The sequence below is a fragment of the Chaetodon auriga genome, chromosome 7 (genome assembly GCF_051107435.1).
Source record: "Chaetodon auriga isolate fChaAug3 chromosome 7, fChaAug3.hap1, whole genome shotgun sequence".
Taxonomy (NCBI): Eukaryota; Metazoa; Chordata; class Actinopteri; order Chaetodontiformes; family Chaetodontidae; genus Chaetodon; species Chaetodon auriga.
The window spans coordinates 24,248,488-24,268,559 of record NC_135080.1 but is presented as its reverse complement, the minus strand read 5'-3'; the positions used below and the strand labels follow the sequence as shown (position 1 = coordinate 24,268,559).

The window sequence follows — 20,072 nt, the reverse complement described above, 5'->3', positions numbered from 1 at the left end:
TACAAAAACAGAATAAACACATACATTTAAGCTTAAAACTGCGTCAATTCTACAAATTGATTATGAATACATTACACAACAAATAAATGAATATTACACAATGAATATATTATTGAACATTTAGTTCACATTTTCTGTCATACACACACTGTGAAAGTTAAATTTCAGCCAACCCATATTTGCATTTATAAAGGAGAATCATTCTTTGAGAAGACTGAAGTGCAATGAAAATTAGTGGATTACATATGTTTAAAATACAAACTATCTAAAACACAGTAAATACATATATTTTCTGAGGAGCAAAGAGAATAAAACACATTAATAATAAGCCTTATTGTATCTAAGGTTACATTTGTCATTATATAGTAATTTCAGAATGTGACTCATGCACTCAATGTACTTGCATAGGAAAAAAGGACATACAGGTCAACGAAGACAATAAAACACTGGAAAATAAGTGAAGTATTGCAAAAAATATAAAATAAATAATAAACAATATGCACAGAGAATGATGAGGTAATAAACCATATATACAATGACATTTACAGTGTGCAGAACTAGATTCAAACTGGTTGCCCTGATTGTCCGATACAAAGTGTGCCTTTTATAATAAGTTTGTTTGAATCGAAACATGCTTATTTTTTTTATATATATATTTTTTAAGTTTCTCCTGACTACGGAATATTTCACTGGTCTGTATAAACTATAAAGATCAACAAACTATTCAGCTCACTCTGCACGATACTAGTTAAACCAGAGTTGCAGTACCATTCTTTAACCACCAGGTGTCATTATTTAACGTATATGAACGATATGGAGACACACTGTCAGCTCTATTTACTTTGAATGGGAGGTTTCACTGTCCTAACTGATCACCTTTGTCCAAGTAGACTATGGGTGTGAGTGCCAGCCGTCTTCAATGATATCTGCTTCCATTCCCTCCCTGAAGACTGTTTCGACCTTTGTCCTTAGCAGTGGGCCTATCTTCTCATTGGATGTGGTTGATAAAGCTCTGACTTGACATACAAGAGCAAAGAAGTTGGTATACAGGTAGTATTTATTATGCCCACATCATCAGGTCACACCTGAAAAACACACTAGCTTTAAAATAATCCCTCTGATTGCCTGTGTACCAGCAGTGTTGATCTTTACTGTCTTCAGTAAATTGTTCCTCTTTCTCTTCAGATTGTTTTTTTTTTTTTTTTTTTTTTTTTTTTTTCTTAATCAAACAAACTGTACAAACATTTCTATCCAAATTAGACCATCATCTTAAGAATTCACTGCATGGATAAATGTCATGAATTGTTTTGAAATGAGCTTCCTTTATTTTAGGTAACAAATCAAATGACAGAGTGTCTAAAAAACGTGTCTACTCTTGAAAACCTCTACAATAAAACATTTCTGTTCACAGGAAGAGGAAGACATTTTTTTTGTAATTGATGATCTCAAATTTTTGTTACGACATTCTTACAGGTTGTAATTGTCAATAAACGAAATAGCAGATGAAGGTATTACACAAGAATATCGTCATATTCCTTTTTTGAATATTTATTTATATTTATTATTTGAATGAAGAATACATATGCACAGCCCAAAATTAAGTTTTATATTGAAAATCAGTATGGTGGCACTATTGCCCAAACTCCTTTCTCCATCCAGTCTTTATAAACTAAAGACTTCCTCTTATGTTAAATATACCTGTTTTTCAGGATTGTAGCATTATGTGGAGTAAAATGAGGCTATGTTTACACAGCATTTTCCAACAGAGTTAAACCTGCATAAGATAATCTGATCATTTAAAAGGCAAATTTAAGGTGTCAGAATCATAAAAGTAAATGAATTCCTCCAACTAAAAAGATGACGGTGAAATTAACATTGTTCATAAATGTGTGCAACCATCTTATTTGTTATGTCAACGTCAGACTCTTGCGTGCTATCCGAAAGAGGAAACTAGTAGACGGAACACGGAAATGACTTTCGGCAACAATGACGTCACAGGTTCCGCGTTCATTCATAGTGGGTCTGTACTAGAGGGGCGTGCTGACTGTTTTCAAGGATTTCATGTTTTTTGATGTCCTCCATGTCGAACAAAACGCCGTGTTGATTCGTGCAATACTGGCAGAGTGAACCGGATCAGCGACATGTCGGGGGAAGCAGACTCTCCGGTAGGTTTTAATCAAAGTGACCCGGCGGTTAGCAACATGCATGAAGCTCCTTCAGTGCTCGTGGAAGGCGAGCGCCATTTCCGCATGCGCCGTCATTGGGAGCGCGGTGATTGGTGCATCCGTTTGTCTGTTTCAGTTCTCTGTTCCTCATTGGCCGATTGAACAGAGATGAACGTTCTGTCAAACGTTGTCAGGAGGAAAAGCGTGAACATGCTTGAGGCTTTGAAATTACACCGTTTAGACCACATAGTCAATCCAGCAGGTTAATGAACGACGATTACATATCAGATCTGTATACATATGAAACGTTTGTGAACATTGTGTGAGCAGAAATCCCCAAAAGACACCCCAAGATTAAGATCTGGTCCAAGCTCTGTGTCCCTGTCCATCTGCTCAACTCTTCCAACCCAGAACGTTAACGTTGTCCACTGACACTACAAAACAGAGCTGATGTCGGCGACCTTTTATGAGGCAAAGCTTTGTTTGAGCTGAGATCTTTGTACATTCGTTAGTTTGCCGGGAAGCATTGTTTGCTGCCCCCGCCGGCGTTGTGTGCTTTGGGTCGAGGTCTGTAATTAAACTGTCATTTTTCTGTCTGCGAAACAAACAACCAAACAAAAGTTCAGTTTTCAGCCGATTAAACGCTGTTTGTTCATCTTCAGTTTTCAGACAAGAGAACAGATGAGCAAAAAAATCCATCTCACTTTGCTCTTTAGACACGATCAGAAGTTAGATATGATTGTATACGTAATCACATAGCTAACACATGGAGAAACAGAAGTTGAATGACTTAACTGGGAAATAATTTGATTAAAGTAAGCTATTGAAATTCATTATGACATGTAGAATCACAATAGGGTTTACAGGAAAATTTGTCAAGAAGATTTTCACTACAAGGAATTTGTGTCGGTGTTTTGATGCATAACAATAAACACAATGTAGAAAATGTAAAGATTGATTAAAAGAAGGAACCAGAAGTGAAGAAGAATAAGTGGAAAATTAACACAAACGTGAAATATATACAAAAATATTCTAAAAAAAATCTATAAAACATGACAGGAATGTGCAGAAGTTCACAGTATGAAGTATAAAGAATATGTGCAATATGCTCCATGGTCATCATAGTAATACAGAATAAATGTGTTTATTTAACACATTACTGTTACTCTATTGTAATTCATATGAAATGATCATTGTGAAATGTGAGTTAATAAATGAGTTGTTTTATATTGTGTTACAGCAGAATGCCTCAGTGACACTTTTCCTTCACAGACTCTTTGATGACAGTTGAACCTTCAGCCAAAGAGTCCAATGACAGTGAAGGACACACTAAGAGCTGCCGTTTGCTAATTAGACATGTAGTCACCGCTTTTCAAGAGTAAATATTTTTTTGGCTGGCCTCAAGGGTTAAAAGGATTATCTCCTTTTGTACACACATAAATATGCTGATGTGCGATGTGGTTTTTATTATATCTTTCCATCAAAGAAACAGCAGTGACAAATATGCTTTAAATGTTCATTTTGCTCGTATCCGTCAGTCTCAGTCCGTGGCAGCCAGCGTGTTTTTGGTAGCTGATCATTACCAATCAGAAATACAGAGTTTAAGTTAGTAGCCACACAACACTCTGCATATCAAAAACCCTGTGACCACACCTCCCACACAAGACCCTCCTCACTGCCTCTCCCTGCCCTTTATAACGGATGAATGAATTGGAACACTTATCTTTTGGAACCAGAGATATCTTGGGGTGGAGGTCCTGAAGGCGGGCGGTGTCTGGTAAAAAAAGACCACTGTTCAGTATCGAGAGGCTATATGACCTCAGTCCAGCTTCTTACCAAGACACAGCAGGCAGTCCCAGCCACACGGCAGACACAATAGGCTCTACAGTGCAGACGCTCAGTGTGGACGCGCAGTTATGGAGGAAGGACCTTACAAGTACATCAGGGTGAGACGAGCAGAGACAAGGCTTCAGCATAGTGATGGAGGAGCTGTAGAGGTGGTGTTAATGTGTTGTAAATGTGAGTTTAAACTCTTTTTGGCTGATCTCTCTTTTGTCCCGGCAGGATGGGAATGGCAAGGTCAGTCGGGTCATCCGGATAGGAACCCGCAAGAGTCAGGTACAGTCCTGCACTACTTCAATCTGGAGTTACTTCCTGTTTAAATACTTCACAGACCGTCTGTCATTGCTGCTTTAAATGTTTTTCTGTGTTTTAGGTTTTAGCTGTAAGTTAAGCCGTGCAGAGCCGCAGAGTGTCGGTTAATTGTGAATTATCTGATGCTCCTCTCCTCCATGCTGGTTCAGATACAGAGGAGCTGCTCTCACTGAGATAACATAGTTCTGGCCCAACAATGTTTTTTTTTTAGATAACTGTTCCTCCTCCAGATGTCAGTGAGCATCATGCTGGTTTGATGCTCCCTCACTCTGTGGATGGGTGAATTTTATCAGTGCAGTTTATGTTAAATCAAACACTGCTTTGTTCTTCTGTCTCAGCTGGCTCGCATCCAGACCGACAGCATAGCGGAGAAGTTGAAAGGACTGTACCCGGAGATCCACTTGGAAATAGGTGAGGATCATCCCGACCTTCATTGTCCGTCAGAGGACCCTGTAGACGATTTGTAGCTGTGTCACAAACTGGTCTGTCCATCTAATCTGTAGCTGCTTCTCTTTTGGCATCTGAGCTCCACATTAAACCGTATAGCAAATACGTTGAGCTCCTTTTGTTTACTCTAATGTCCTGAAGGAGTTTTCACACTCAGCAGCATGTCCAGAAAACCTGCCAGTATAACACTGTCTCTGTCAGAATGTGGTCTATTGAAAGCTGCTTATTGGACATCCAAACTCTGCGGCAGAGTGTTAACTGTGTCTAAGCATATTTGTCCTTGCAGCTCATCCAGTTTGTCAGGTCTTTAGCTGTATAGACAGTTGAGATTAGCTGTTTCCATCACTGTGAGCTCGTCTGCACAAATTAACTTAGACACACTGTCTTGTCTTTTGCTTCAACAGCAACAACATTAAAAAAAAAAATCTGTTTGTTAATGTCTCTTGGAAAGCGCAGTGCTCTGCATCTCCTTCCATTCTGTATCCATGAATGGCCTCACAGGCTGAATCAAACGGTCCCTCAGGCTGTATACAGCCGGGAGGCCGGAGGTGTCTTTAATGACATGCTGTTACTGGTTAATCTCATTATTAACTCTCTTTACCCTCTCTCTTTCAGTTGCCATGTCAACGACTGGAGACAAAATCCTCGACACAGCTTTATCAAAGGTGAGGCGACGAATCAATCATGTTCACCTCTGCTGACATCTGCAAACCACAGAAAATCTAAGTAGACCATGTAGAATGAGCTGCATGCATGGTCAGTGTTTAAATGACCTTCAGGACACTGCAGACTGTTAACACACTCTTATGCTCTTTAGGCCCAAACGCTGTTCACTGCATACTCACTGCTCACTGGAGGATTAGATTTGATAAATGTAAAGTATCAAACTAACAGTAAAGTCGCTGTTTGTTTTCTTTTTGAAAATACAGATTGGAGAGAAGAGCTTGTTCACCAAAGAGTTGGAGAACGCTCTGGAGAGGAATGAGTGAGTGTCACTGGTGTCATCTGTGGCTGACACCACTCTGGCTTCACACCATTGTTTTACCAACAGACACCAGCCGCCAGAGTTTCACTGCCAGGGCTTCACTTTGAAGCTGCCAGTTACAAATATTTTGAGCTGGTACTCAACAAGTATGAATTTTAAGTATTTTTATAGCAGGGAAACGTCTGACTACCAGACTGAGTGACTCAAGCCAGGGTCATGTAAAAGTCCATGCCAAGAGAAACCCTTAGATTCCTTCCACTGCCTCAGATGTAGCAGGTGGCTCTTTGTTGTGGCTGCCTTGAAGAACACACACCACTGAATGGCTGTATTATATACCATGGAGCATAATGGAGCACGTATATGTGACTGTGTTCCTGCGTGTCCCACAGGGTCGACTTGGTCGTCCACTCGCTGAAAGACCTTCCCACCACTCTGCCTCCAGGATTCACCATCGGAGCTGTGCTGAAGTGAGTGCACTCACACGAGCAGTGTGCAGCATGTCTGTACAAAGGTTTGGTGAAAAACACTAAATACAAGCATAAGATAACTCCACAGGGGCCATTACATTTACATAGTGGTGTCTATTATGAAAATAGTTTTTGACTATTTTGTCTAATCATCAGTTTATTTTTAAAAGACAGAGCATGTGGAGGACAGGAAAGGTTGAGAGCACAGTGGAAAACCACACCAGGAGCTCTTTATTGTTTCCTACAGGCCTCACTGTCACTGCGGTGTGGTGGAGGAGATCATCTCTGCCTTTGTTTGAACAGTCCCTGTTGGTCCTTAGTGGAGCTCAGCACGAGTCAAATATCACTTACAGTTCACCCTGCAGGTCATTATAGTGTTTGCTGTGGAACCTCAGTGTGGTTGTCATTTCTCCAGCTCTAACCGCTCACTGTCCTTTGCCACCTGTTGCTTTTAGGAGAGAAAACCCCCATGATGCAGTGGTCCTGCACCCAAAAAATGTCGGGAAAACTCTTGACACTCTGCCGGAAAACAGGTACAGTTAAATAGAAAATTCAACAAGTTGTGTTTGTCTTTCCGCTCACATCCACAGTTTGGAAAAGTAAACAGTGTCTCTTTGTGCAGTGTGATCGGCACCAGCTCGCTGCGCCGCGCCGCTCAGCTGAAGAAGCGATTCCCCCACCTGGAGTTCAAAGATATTGTATCCTTTCAGAAAGCATTCAGTTGTCTGTCACAACATGATGATAGGTGAAAGTAAGACGTGAGTTATTTCAGTGTGACTCCACTCTAACATGCATTTGACCTCATGGGAGGGTGCAAACAAGCCAGAACGGACACAGCGTTCGTGTTTTCCTTAGCTGTCGTCTCTAGCGCGGGAACCTGAACACACGTTTGAAGAAGCTGGATGAGCAGGAGGATTTTGCCGCCATCATACTGGCTGCTGCCGGCCTCAAGAGGATGGGCTGGGAGACGCGGATCGGCCAGGTACAGTTCATCGTCATGTGAAGTCCTCCCTGTGAAGTGTCTGGGTGACGTTTGTCATCTAACCGTCAAACTGTCTGATTCTGTCCACTCGGTAGGTCCTGCTGCCTGAAGACTGCATGTACGCTGTTGGACAGGTAAGAACCATGGCATGTAAATGTGACTGATATCTACAGAAGAGAAGGATAAATGCTATATAACATCCAGTGTTCTCGAGTAAAAAGTCCATGTGTGTGTGTTGCAGGGGGCTCTAGCAGTGGAGGTTCGGGCCAGAGATGCAGACATCCTGGAGATGGTGTCTGTCCTCCATGACACAGACACTGTGCTGCGCTGCATAGCTGAGAGAGCCTTTCTCAGACAGCTGGTACACCAGACACACACACACACACACACACACACATTGTCTCATTTTCACATTGTGTGAATATGGAAGTCTTGTGTATTCAATGTAACTGTCCTCTGTAGGAGGGCGGCTGCAGCGTTCCAGTGGCTGTACACACTGAGGTGAAGGACTCCCAGGTGAGAACGCTGGGTAGACACAGACACAAACACACACAGACATTTTGCATGCATGCAGTTAACTGTTTGCTACGCCCTGCCCCCATCAGTTACTGTTGCTACACCTGTCGTCTGAGGACGAGGATGAAGTGAGGGTTTGGTTGATAAGTCGCTGGAGTGTAAAAAATGCCACACATAACTGCTCCAGTCCAGGGCTTTTCCTAATGTTACCTGTAAACCCAAAGAGTGATGTGGTTATGTGGCTTTTGAAGTAAAATTATGTTGGTACGACTGTAGGTGGTAAGGTAGTTAGTGTTTCTCGTTTCGGGGAAGTCTCGCTCTTGCAGCAGCCCCATGCACAGCACCTCAACATGTTGAGCAGCAGCCCAGTTAGACTACCAAGCAACGATTAGACATGCTGTTCAGTGGAGGGCTGTAGCAAATGGTCAATTTCATGCCATGATCCAGTTTTTGAAAAAGGACGCTGGAACAATGTGAGTGTCCCACAATACCAGCCTCACTGTAAGTCTGCCTTTAGCCTGTGCCCCATCCTCACCCCGCTCACAAGGAGCAGCTGTTTGCTGTTTGAACTTGTAAATAAAGCAGACTGGGTGAAAAAGAGATTGTAGTGAGATTCATTTTTTGTTCTAGAAGTTGAAGGTGAAACTTCTCAATGTCTCTCCAGCTCTACCTGACTGGAGCAGTGTACAGCCTGGATGGATCAGACAGTCTGAAGGACACCATGCAGACCAGCATTGGTGCTGCTGCTGCTGCTGCTGACAAGGTAACAGCTGAGAGGCCACTGGTCACATGACTGTTGCATGAACGTTAAGAGACTGGATGGAACACGTAATGAAGGTGAAGTTGTGTGTTGTTCATTTGTGCCACATACCAAACTTTACTCTGACCATGTGTGTGACAGAGCCAAGAGAAGGTGGACGAGCAGGTCCAGCGAGTGGGCGTCACAGCCAGCAAGATCTCGGATGAAGACCAGGACCGGGCCGAGCGGCTGGGGCTCGACCTGGCCAACTTACTGCTGAGCAAAGGGGCCAAGGAGATCCTGACGGTGGCCAGGCAGCTCAACGACGCCAGATAATCCGGCCCGGCTGAGGGGCAGGGCTCCGGAGGTGACCCGGTCCTCGAGTGCATCATTCAGTCACAGCCTTGTGTCAAGTAAAAACTTGAATTCCTTTTTTTTTGTTGCACATTTCATGTTTGAGAGAAAGAATGGTGACTTTCTGCTGCACCTGTTTAGCCCAGTCAATGCCAGATGAATTGTTGAGGATTTCAAACACTACTTGGACCAAAGTTGTGCTCAGTGTGGTACAATGCTGCTAAACTGATTGTCTTTATCAGCTTGCTCAGGGTCACTGCACTCTGTCGCACTCGTGGTCCTGGTTCCAGCCTGTTCTTACACACAGTACCTCATGGAACCTTCTCCTGAGCCATGCAGAAACTGCCTTACTGGGATATCATTTAGAAACACAAAATGGCCTTCAAACATTGTCACAGCACTCACAGTACCTTCAATGACAGATATCCTCATGGTTAAACCCTTTTTTGTTTTTTTAAACATGTCAGAATAGTAAAGAATGGCACATACAGCAATGATGTGTCATCAGCGTCCATTGTTGCTCCCCACAAGCAGGGAAAAGTTAAGCCAGTCTTCTCTAAGCTCTTAGCTGCATTCTCGTTTGGAAAAGCTGGCTTCTCATAGTACCACAGATGAGTTATTAGCACGTGGGCACATTTTCCAGTTTGGAGCAGACAACGCTGCAGTGAAATGAGGCTAATTTAGGTGAGAAAGTTGAGAAATGTCAATATAAATGTCCTCCATCCATCAGCTGTAAGCTTTAATGCCAAAAGTCAACAGTGACTTTGTTTCTCCTCCAACTCCTTCCTGGTCATTAGTATTTTATCACTTGTTTAACGCTGCAGCAGTCCCTGCATCTGTTTTCAGTTTTCTGCTCTGATTTTAAATGTCTGTTTGAATGTGTCTTGGATGCAATAACAGCACAGATACAGCAGCACGGCACCATGTTAACCATCAGCTGTGAGCTTGTGAGTTTTAAATACGGTGTAAATGCGACAGTTGCGAATGAACAGTCGTATAATCGACAATTTAAAGGTTAATTAGCAGCGAACCTACTCACCGGCTTTCAAGAACAGGCTATAGGGTGAATTACTGTGGTGTTAGACATGTTAAGTAACCAAATAGAGCTTATTTGATATAAAAATATATGATTATTTCTTTAAAACATAGCAGTGTTTTACAGCTGTATTCATTACACTGGATCAAGACTTGATTAGTGACCACTGGGGACTCATTCATGCAGATGGTTCTTGCAGTTGTGGTGCAGTTTGACTGAATATTCAATAAACAGTACAAAAATGAACCTTATCTCATAATTATGACCTCTTGATCTCAGAATTGTGATCATTTTTTGCATTAATGAGACAAAGATGTTGTCATCATAAGATAGTATATGTATCCTCATAATATACATTTTATCTGTAACTCATAAGTCTGAGATCTTTCTCTCCTAATGATGAAATATGGATCTCATACTTCATTTTCCTCTAACTATGGAATAGGGTTTTTTATGAAACAATAATTGTGAGATATGGCTGTCTTAATTATGAGATGCTAAGGCAGAATTACAAGAACATGTACTTTGTTGAATGCGGTTGTATAGTTCATCCACAGCTATTCAAAATTTTAGCAGGTTATGTTTTTGTACATACTAAGATATAATTAAGAACTTTGTATTTGCTGTAATGTTGCTCTTCAAGATGCTGTACTCCACATATCAAAAGTGAAGGGTTTCCAAAAGCAATAGATTTTCAACACATTGACCTTAATGACTTGCCTAATGAAATAAATATATGTCTTGAATGCCACCGTTTGTCTTTCTACAGTTTCTATCCAAGTGCCATCTCAGTACATGTATCATTTCTGCATATCAGCCTTCCATATCTGCCTCGTGATGAATCACAGTAGATTCTGTATCATTCTGTGTCAGTACACCCACTGTATAGTTAGTGTGATACCACTGAATTTCTCTTATTGTGTGCTATACTTAATTTAAACCTCCTGACACAATGTGAGGTAACGTTAGCCATATTTGTTCTTCAGCTTTAATTTCTGCATGGATTAATGTAGAATGTGTCTGTATTTAGACTCTATCATAGTACTCATTGTTGCATCAGTCTGTTAATGACTAAACAGTGACATGGAATCATCAAGTGTCTTTGTTTTGCCACTTATGTGAACGTCATGTCAAATTAAAGTGCTGGTGTCAATAAACAATTGTCAGGAAAGTCCATACCTGCAGTTTCTGTGTCCTATGTCTTGTTATTATATATCAGTGGATGGCTCAGACACTTGTCACAGCTTATTTACACCTTAGACCAATATGTGTGTAAAGCACAAAATATCAGTACCACATACTCTCGACTGAATAGTCTACAGTCATGCCAGCAGCTGGCAACCATCCAACATTGCCAGAGTTCAAACCTAAATTACAGTTTTACTTCATCCAAATATAGACAAAGATAAGGCACAACAGATTATTTTACTGCTCATTTCAGCAACAGTCACATTCTGCACACCTGTGTCAAAGCATTGGTTTGCAGTGGAAGAGTTCTGGCCTGCCTGCAGTCCAGACCTGTCCCCAGGGTGTGAGGAAGCTCAAGATAGATCCTGGACGGTTAAACTGAAGTCGTATATCAAGCATGAATGGGGAGAATAAATGTTGGTATTGTATGTTTCTGAAAACCATGGATATGTTGAAACTTCACATTTCTTCATGTTCTTTACGTTCAAACATTATGTTTCAATTTTCAACGTTGTTTCAGTCTGGTTAGATTAAGCACAAAAAACAGTGGTTAGGGTTAGGAAAAGATGGTATCTTGGCAGAAAATACACAATTTACTTGCCACACACATGGCTGGACTACATCACTTTGATACCTGTTGAAGAACTGTTGCTATGATACATATGCAGTGTATATATGATTTTTCCGGTGAAGTGTAACCTCTACCTTCCACACATGTACATGTTTGTGTGGGCTGCAGACGCAGTGCTGGGCTCCAGGTTAGTCATTTGTAGGATGACTCCTGTGGAGAGAACAGCTTGGGGCTTCCTGTTACAGCGCTAACATCCCACTCTGCCACATCACTTTCTCCATCTCTCATCACACTCGGGTTTTTGCCCTTGAAGACTTGAATGATCCACTTGGCTGGCAAAGGAAAATGAGTCATGGCCTGCACCAATGGCTCATCTACGGGCCAGAAAAGTACTTCAGGGCAGGGTCTGACAGATCTGACAGGGCGAGGAGCCAAGACTGAGATCATCTTTTAAATACTATCTTGGGTCACAGCCAGCATCTAGCCTCCACCCCTCTGAGGAGCTGCGGGGTAACCAAGCATCTGGTCATCTGCTGCAACTAGATGGAGAAACAGGAGGGGTGATGGCACACGACGGTGTGGTCATCCAACAGCAAAAGCATCTTTATTCCTCCACGATTATTCACATACAACTAAGAGGGTGCCTGCAACATTCATTCTGGATGAGGAGGTCGATTCTGGATGCATTCACTAAACAAACAGAGGGATGTAGAATTTTATTGGATTTGTTCACCTTTACAGTATTTGCAGTGTAGGTGCAAACCAGACATGAATAGTAAACTGTTGTTTTACAATGTTATTGCTGTGTAGAAAAATTCAGTTTTTCTTTCAGTCAGAACAAAACCAAACTACCAATGAACGCTATTGCTACAAATCATTGAATATGTTACTGACTCATGACAAAACAGGAAAATATGAGAGCTGTTTCAATAAAAAGGACGCGTTCTTCTTCAGAACTCGATGCTTCACAAACACAACAGAAGATAAATTCAAGACTAAAATGAATAGGTACATGAAGCCGCCAGACACTCTTCATCTTAAATTACAAAACAACAAATATTGATTTCAACAGAAATAACTTTAATAGCTGTACACATTTGGTGATATGTTCAGAAAATAAATAAGGAACACAGGAACAACATGCCTTCTTCTATCCTTCTGATGGTTCACTCGACAGATCAGTGTATCAGTTTGTGGAAGAGAGCGGTTTGTAACTCTTTAATACTGCTGCTCCAGGACGTCATGTGATGACAATGAATCTGAATCTCAACAGAGAAAAGCCTTTCACATTTCTGAAGTAGCAGCACATTTCTTCCCAACACCTCTGTCACTGCCTCCCTGTGTCAGGAAATTCATATTTATCAGGACGTTTCCAGATAGGTGTTGCATTTTCATCCTGGATGAATTTGAAGATGAGAAGCTGAAAAAGTCCCCAGGGGACAACAAGACAGATTTTAATAATGCTTCAGAGAGGAGAGCCAGTGAGGAGCAAATCAAGCTGGGATTCAGTTAGTAAAGAGTGTGTTCACATGGCTTTCATTTTCACTACATTTCAGTTATTTATGTCTGAAACAAAGCGAGGTGTGAAGTGCTCAGAATGCTCTCTAAATGTAGAATTGACATTTTTGGTTCAATGACAAGATTGATTTCAGTCTCCAAACCAAACTCACCAAAGCTCATTGTGTGTATCCTGAAGCTCTAATAAATGTGCTGAAGGTATACTTCCTCATAAAACATGTGATGATTTTTGGAGGTATTTTAAATGCAGCATCATTTCCATCCATGTCTGCTTGCTCGCACTCTTTGTTGGCACATTGCTGCTGATCTTAGCATTAAACCTGCTGCTCTGTGTGACACCATTGGCGAGACTGTGCATTGTGTCATCCAAGGGTGTGCATGTGTGTCCTCGTGCATGTCCACTCATAGAAAAACAGCTCCATGGTGCTACTAGAGGTCAAAAGCTCCTCAGGGAACCTTGAAGCTAGAGTGCATTAGCTTGTGTTAGCATAAAAGGAGGAAGCAGGGGGAAATATCTCTCAAGGCTCTAAAATATTATCAGTATTGCAAAGAAAGTCTCATGATGAGTTCAAAACATGCAACTTTCTGCTATCATAACAAGCTACATGTGTGATGTGCGTCAAGTATCAGCCTGAGCAAACTTTCTGCTTCTGTTTGCATGTGATATAGCTTAAAATGTCTTTCTCTGTAGCCACGAGGGGGCACTCAGAACACCGGGAGACATCACTTTAATTCAGAGAGGCACTCACAACAACACAGTCACTCAATCACTGGAACACTTTTCAGAGCTGCACATACACACGAACATCTTAAATGCAGTCGACACCTGAGATACAGAGCACAAATTCTTGCATGCTGTTGAAAGTGATGATCCTCTATATCAATATTTTTGCTTGTAACATCTGAAAGAAACGTTTATCAATAAATAAAAAAGATGACTGGAAGACTTCTTAAAATATGATTATTTACAGCTACTCTCAACCCTTGAACAACACTGAACAAACGCACACTAAACATGTGCTGGACCAGAATCAAGAAGCTACTGTATGATTGTCAATAGTGCAGGTTGTGCTGTTATAACTGTGGTTATTTCATTTTTGCAGACACTACATAAATGGTAGAAGACACTGCTATACTGGATGTGCTACATGTGGCGCAAAAGAGACAAAACGTGCGGCCACATTATGCAGTTAGCATCAGGAAAGTCCCTGATGAAGATCTGAAGCCAATGCTGATATGCTGTCCGCCAGCCACTGAAGTAGTGCAAGCAGGAAAAAGATGCCCTTTGAAAAAAACAAACAATCAGTACCATCTGTTTTAATCCTGCTCAGGAGCCCTGTGGTTCAAGCTGAGTCGACAGCCCACGTGTACTTATTCACATGAATGGTGAAGTGGAAATGCTGCAGGAGAGCAGTACTGGTATGATGTAACACTCCCATTACAAATTCTCAAGTGTGATCGAGATCAACCTGCAACCGCCACTTTTTCATCCGATGGAAAGTCTTACAATGGTGGCACAACTTTGTTATTGATCCTTCACATTAGTGCCGTGTTCTGACAAATCAAATGGTTTCCAGTATCCTCTGTCAAAGGGACATGCTAACACAGCATGCTATCAGGCTTACATGTCGAATGCAAAGATTTAGCATGTGAGATATGTTGGAATTCAACGTATAGCATGTTATCATGGAACATTTTTCATGTTTGCATGTTAATAACATGCTAAACCTAATACAAACACATCTATAGTCACAGCATACATCTGAATGTACCTGTCACACTCAAAGGCTGTGTCAGACATGACTATTTACCATCTATTACTCGTGTCTGAATTGTGAAATTTAGCACGATATGGTGCACTCAAATATTTAATAACGGAATGAAACATGCAAACAAGTATGAACACTATTTTTTTGCTGGCAATTCCACAATGCAATGCATCAGATTTGGCAGATAACCAAACTTGCATCTGTGCGACAGTCCACTTGTCAGTGATGATGATGATGACGTGCTGCTCACTACAGTGAATGAGTAAACCAGGGACTTGTGTCCGACACAGCTGATGTTGAACGTTAGCGACGTTGAAGCAAGTCAAACAATTTTTGCTGAGTTTAGGGTTATAGTTAGGGAACTAAAACTTTTTGGCTTTGTGAAAATCAATCGAGTTAAAAATAAAACCTGAGTCATCTGAGCTGAAAATAAAGGTAGCTATGCTTCCACGGTTTTGTCTTTTACGATGTTACTTCAGTGTCACACTACTGCTATAGTCCTGTGTACTTCATGGAATACATTCATGTTGGTACAAATTCTTTTCCTCGCTGATCGTTCACAGAGCACACTGTTAGAAAACATGCTAATTTCACAACATTTTCTGAGACTGGGACGACTATATTGACACATAATGCAGCTGGATTTCAGTGAGAGCTCTCCCACACAGTGCGGCTGACACCTATGTTGCCCACACTAACGTCTCCCTCGATCTTGCAAGAAAAATAATAACAGGATGAAATTTGAGCGTGGACAATTGTTGAAACCAGCCTCAGAGGGACACAGTCTGTTCAGTCAGGACTCGGCTCCTCGTCTTCAGGCGGGACGCTTCTTCGACAGTCTGCTACAGCCGCAGCTGTGTGACGAGGCTGAGAAGGTTCCAGTTTTTGGGGGGCTCTGGTCTGTAACTGGTTGCTGCTGTCTGTGGGAGTACAGTATGATCAGGGTGTGCAGAGTTCAGGTCAGACAGGTGTCATTCTTGTAGAAGCGTCTCCCTCCAGTCAAAGCTGTGATTTGGTCCATGTGTGAGGGGGAGGATGGGAGGGTCCACTAACTGCCACACCCCTGTGTCGCCCTGCTCCTCACAGGAGCAGAAGCCCAGGTACGGGATCTAAAGACCAAGCAGAGGAATCAAGAGTTAGTTCCTTGAGGAAGTGACACATGCTTTGTGGGTGAGAGGTTAGGCTCAAGGTGAAGTTATAGGCTTTGCCTCCTGCAGTAATAACCTTTACCTGATGACAGTTATTTTGCTTTTTTATGGGTAAACTTGACTTTTTTGTGTTCTAAACCCTCTGAAGGTATTCATCTACATGAAGCTGTTGTGCTTGCTGGCGGCTCATTTGACATTTTGCACTCTGCAGCCATCTTGTGGCACAAACAGTAACTTGTTTCATTGTTTGAAAGTTATGAGAGAGGGTTGTTCAATTTCTATATTGTGCAAAACTTTGTTTTTCTGGAATGGATTTGCTGTTCAATGCACCTACATTTGGCTGTTATAATGCATTTCTCCCTGAATTATATTCCCCCAGTGTGGAAGAGCCTCTTTTTAGATCTTGGTCCACTGGAAAATATAAGAAGTTCTACTACTAACACTAAAATTATAGTAATAATGACAAAATATGTGTGTAGTTATATGGAATCCAATCAAAAATGTCATCAGGAGATATGTCAAGGCTTCAACATAATGTTTTTTGAGAATGGTGATTGTAAAATATCAATTATTTTCTAAATCTTATGCTGATGCATTTACTTAAGTACTGTACTTCAATACAGTTTTGATGTAGTACTTAAAAACTGGAATTTGCTGACACTTCACATTTCCACCTCACTACATTTCTCTGAAAGCCTCAGTTACTTTGCTGATACATATTTTCTGTAACATGTGGGGCATTGTTCAGGAGAAAAAATGAAAGCTTCAGGCCAGAACTGAGTCCTTAACGTAATGTTCATCCTGTTTTAATGCAAATCAGCTCATTTCAAGTCTGACTGCTTGAGCTCATTCATTACTGGAAACACTGAAAACACTACTGTTAATGACAAAATGTGTTGTTGAGCTTTTCTCTGTGATATTTGCTGCCTCATCCTGCATTGCACCAGTTAGCTCCAGACTGACCAAACTGACTTTAAAATGTATTGTTGAGAGTGACTAAAATATGTTTATAAGTCACATTTTAAAATACATCTCCAGAATAAAGAGTGAGAAGATTTAAAATGGCTAAATAAAAAGAAGTCAATGAAATACCTCAAGTGCAGCGTGCAAGGGAACTTTTTCTTTTGGGATGGGATCTGACATTTTGGCATGCACAGTCAAGAAAATGCTCCTCTGCACCTCATGAAGGCTAATGAAGCTCGAGTGGATGTTCAGTCAGGAAGACTATTCTTTTGCATGCTTCAGCCTGAAGCTTATTTCTCATAACACCCACACTCACTCCTCTCATGCCCACTCATTCATCTTTTTTTTTTTGCCTTGTCTGGGGCTGTCATTTAACATATCAGCTGTTCTCATCAGCTGGTCTTGTCTATCCAATAGCACAGTGACACACCTTCACAGTTAGCTTGTCATCTCGCTGCTGTCTGTGTAGATTTTAATGTGCCATGGAAAACTCATGGCACAAAGAAAAACAAGTCATTCAGTTATCATCAAAGACAAAAAGCTAAATAATTTCCTTTGAACATGTTTTTCATTTATTGCATGAAAACATAAAATGAAATACATGTAACAAGGGTTATATTTTCCTTTATTTCTTTCATTTGTTTTCATTTAGGCACTTTAGGTCTTCCACAAACATGCTCTGTTTGGTAACTGGGAAACACATACAAACATGCCGACAAACACCAAAGCCTCACTGACCTGAGTAACAAAAGCATGCACGCCCAGTTTCCCACTAATGAGCAACCCAACAATGAACTGTTATCTACAGAGCAAGTTTAGTCTCGCAGGAATCCACAAACACCGAAAACATTATGGGACTCATTGTGAGCGTGCAAGAACAAGAAACTCTGCAGTCGCCTCCATGTTTACCAAGTCAGGTCAGAGTGGTCAAGCAGGAATTTGAGACTAAACGTCATATGTGCTAACAGTCACAGAGGAAAAACTGTCTTAGACAGAGCATGTCTTTAGTGGTACAAACCCTGGCCAGTGATGTGAGTTTTATGTTGATCAGGTGGATAATAATGAAAAATGTTTCGAACATTTTAACAACTTGGTTTGATTTTTTCTTTCATTTATGTACATGGATGCCTTACATCATGGAGTTTTAAGTGCATGCTAGTCACAGTGGGCACAGGGAGAGAGTCAGATGGAGGTAATGATGGACAATTAGAAAAGTGAGATGTATAAAAGAAAAAAGAAATCAGATGGACTAGATAAAAAAAAAAAGACATGCAGTGAACAGACCTTTCGGACTACTTGGATGAAGTCCTTGGCGCTCTGTGGGCTGCGGCCCTGCAGCTGGCGTGTGCAGGCCTCGAGGGAAGATGCGTGGGCTACAATCAGCACGTTGTTTCCTACGAAGAGTGGAAACCCAGGCAGGATGCAACATCAGCAGTGGACAAACAATAAAGTAAAAGTTCACCTACACAGGCTCAACAACCTCTTCCAGATGCACCAGGAGCTCTGCTGAGCGTCTCTCACCAGTGTTTTTGCAGTCTGACAGGATATCTTTGGTCACTTGGTAGCTCCGGCTCATGTAGTTCTCATACGATTCAGACACAGTGAGCTTGCTGACTGGGATTAGAGGTCTATACGGAGACAAATGCCAAGTATTAGAAAAACAACTGCACGTTAATGATGATGCACAGGAACTGCTTTATTTTTAGTTTTAGGTTGAGTTGTGTTGAGTGCCTTCGAGTGGAGGCATTTGTTGGCCTTGTTGTACTGTGGTTTGGGGTTGTCTCTGCCACTGAAAAAGGATGAAATTCAACACCCATCAAACACAAAAGTAGAGACTATCTACAGATACTTCAGTACTGCAGAGCTAAAGGAGCATGGCTGTACAGCTGCAGGCAGAGCATGTGAACTGTACACTCTGCAAATATTTACTGAATATACAGAAAACACACACACATATATGTGTGTGTATATATATATATATACACACACACACACACACACACACACACACACACACATACATACACATACATATACATATACATATATATATGTATTGTATGTACAAATTCAGGTGCTGCAAATGTAATACACACAACACTCAAAACTAATAATAAGTGATGTTAAAAAGAGAAAAATAAAACAGAATGTAGTGATATCTGAATACGTTTTTGTATGCATTGAATATTTTGTGAATCCTCTCACTATACACACAGAGGCGGTGGGCAGCCCATAAAGCGCTTTGATCTGACATCGTTCCACTGTTTTGTTTCTGTGCATTAGAGCCTCGGTCAAGGATCAGGGCCTGTTATCAGGGAGCAAGATTAGTGGGTCAGCCATCTGTCTTTGGGCTTCAAGCAGGTTTTCTGAAATCACCGAGTTGGCTCACTTTTAACCCGGTAAGATCACCATGGTAACCTATGCTGCACAGCTAACCTGCTTCAGTGCATGTTAACGTCAAAACAGGTCTTCTACTGACCAATCAGATGACTGGAAAAAGTCATCCTTCCAAATCCTGGCATGGATTTAAGTACTTAGTAATTAGTAATTATGTCACCGATAGAAAAATCTGTTTTTCTATGAGTATGCATGCACCCTGGGTTTAAAACGAGACTTCTAAGTACCAGAGGAATAGTTAACCACAACAGCTGCCCAAAAAACAGCCATGACCTGTGATTAATTACACACACTGTAAAGTAGCTGAGTGAAGGCTTATCTGAATCTACTGTTTGCTGCTTACAATCCTTCATTTCCCTGTGGGTATTGTGGTTTAAGATAATGTCATGTTAAGTACTCCATGTTCTTCACGTGTTTGTTGACCTTTCATGTGAAAGCGCTACGAGCTGGATCAGTAAACTCAGAGCTAACAGAGCCGGTTGATTAGCAGTGTCATGGTATCTAGGACACCGACGTGAGGTTAAGGCGGCTCAAAGTCAGTCAGAACGTGTTCTTTGTGAACGCTACCACTTTTCAACAAATACTCTAAGTATGAACTTATTTCACTTGATTTTTCAGACACGGCTTTACAGATTTGCTTGTAAAAAGTGCCAAAAAGTATTAGGCACATTGT

At 41.2% G+C, this 20,072-nt stretch overlaps 2 protein-coding genes across 3 annotated transcripts in view; one reads left to right on the top strand and one right to left on the bottom strand.

Moving 5' to 3' along the window:
* The first annotated feature begins 1,985 nt into the window (after window positions 1–1,985).
* Window positions 1,986–11,023, top strand: LOC143323794 (porphobilinogen deaminase-like). The gene is made up of 14 exons (XM_076735878.1): window positions 1,986–2,165; window positions 4,230–4,283; window positions 4,658–4,730; window positions 5,382–5,431; window positions 5,696–5,751; window positions 6,141–6,218; window positions 6,674–6,751; window positions 6,841–6,916; window positions 7,087–7,200; window positions 7,296–7,334; window positions 7,442–7,561; window positions 7,663–7,716; window positions 8,381–8,479; window positions 8,618–11,023. The coding sequence occupies exons 1-14, from the start codon at window positions 2,142–2,144 to the stop codon at window positions 8,789–8,791; spliced, it is 1,089 nt and encodes a 362-aa protein (XP_076591993.1). The 5' UTR covers window positions 1,986–2,141; the 3' UTR covers window positions 8,792–11,023.
* Window positions 11,024–12,305: 1,282 nt separating this feature from the next.
* ubash3bb (ubiquitin associated and SH3 domain containing Bb) overlaps window positions 12,306–20,072 on the bottom strand; it is a 44,773-nt gene continuing 37,006 nt past the window's right edge. For both annotated transcript variants that reach the window (XM_076735532.1, XM_076735533.1), the window contains exons 12-14: window positions 18,524–18,630; window positions 18,287–18,396; window positions 12,306–16,000 (exon numbers count right to left, since the gene is read on the bottom strand). In XM_076735532.1, the coding sequence (XP_076591647.1) occupies window positions 15,863–16,000; window positions 18,287–18,396; window positions 18,524–18,630 (355 nt within the window). In that variant the 3' untranslated portion in view covers window positions 12,306–15,862. The remainder of the gene's footprint in view (window positions 16,001–18,286; window positions 18,397–18,523; window positions 18,631–20,072) is intronic.

Bases quoted from the DNA above. Each gene is read 5' to 3' on its own strand.
- LOC143323794 (XM_076735878.1), top strand. From the start codon at position 2,142: ATGTCGGGGGAAGCAGACTCTCCG. The intron at 2,166-4,229 runs GTAGGTTTTAAT...TTGTCCCGGCAG, and splicing joins CGGGGGAAGCAGACTCTCCG to GATGGGAATGGCAAGGTCAG. The intron at 4,284-4,657 runs GTACAGTCCTGC...CTTCTGTCTCAG, and splicing joins TAGGAACCCGCAAGAGTCAG to CTGGCTCGCATCCAGACCGA.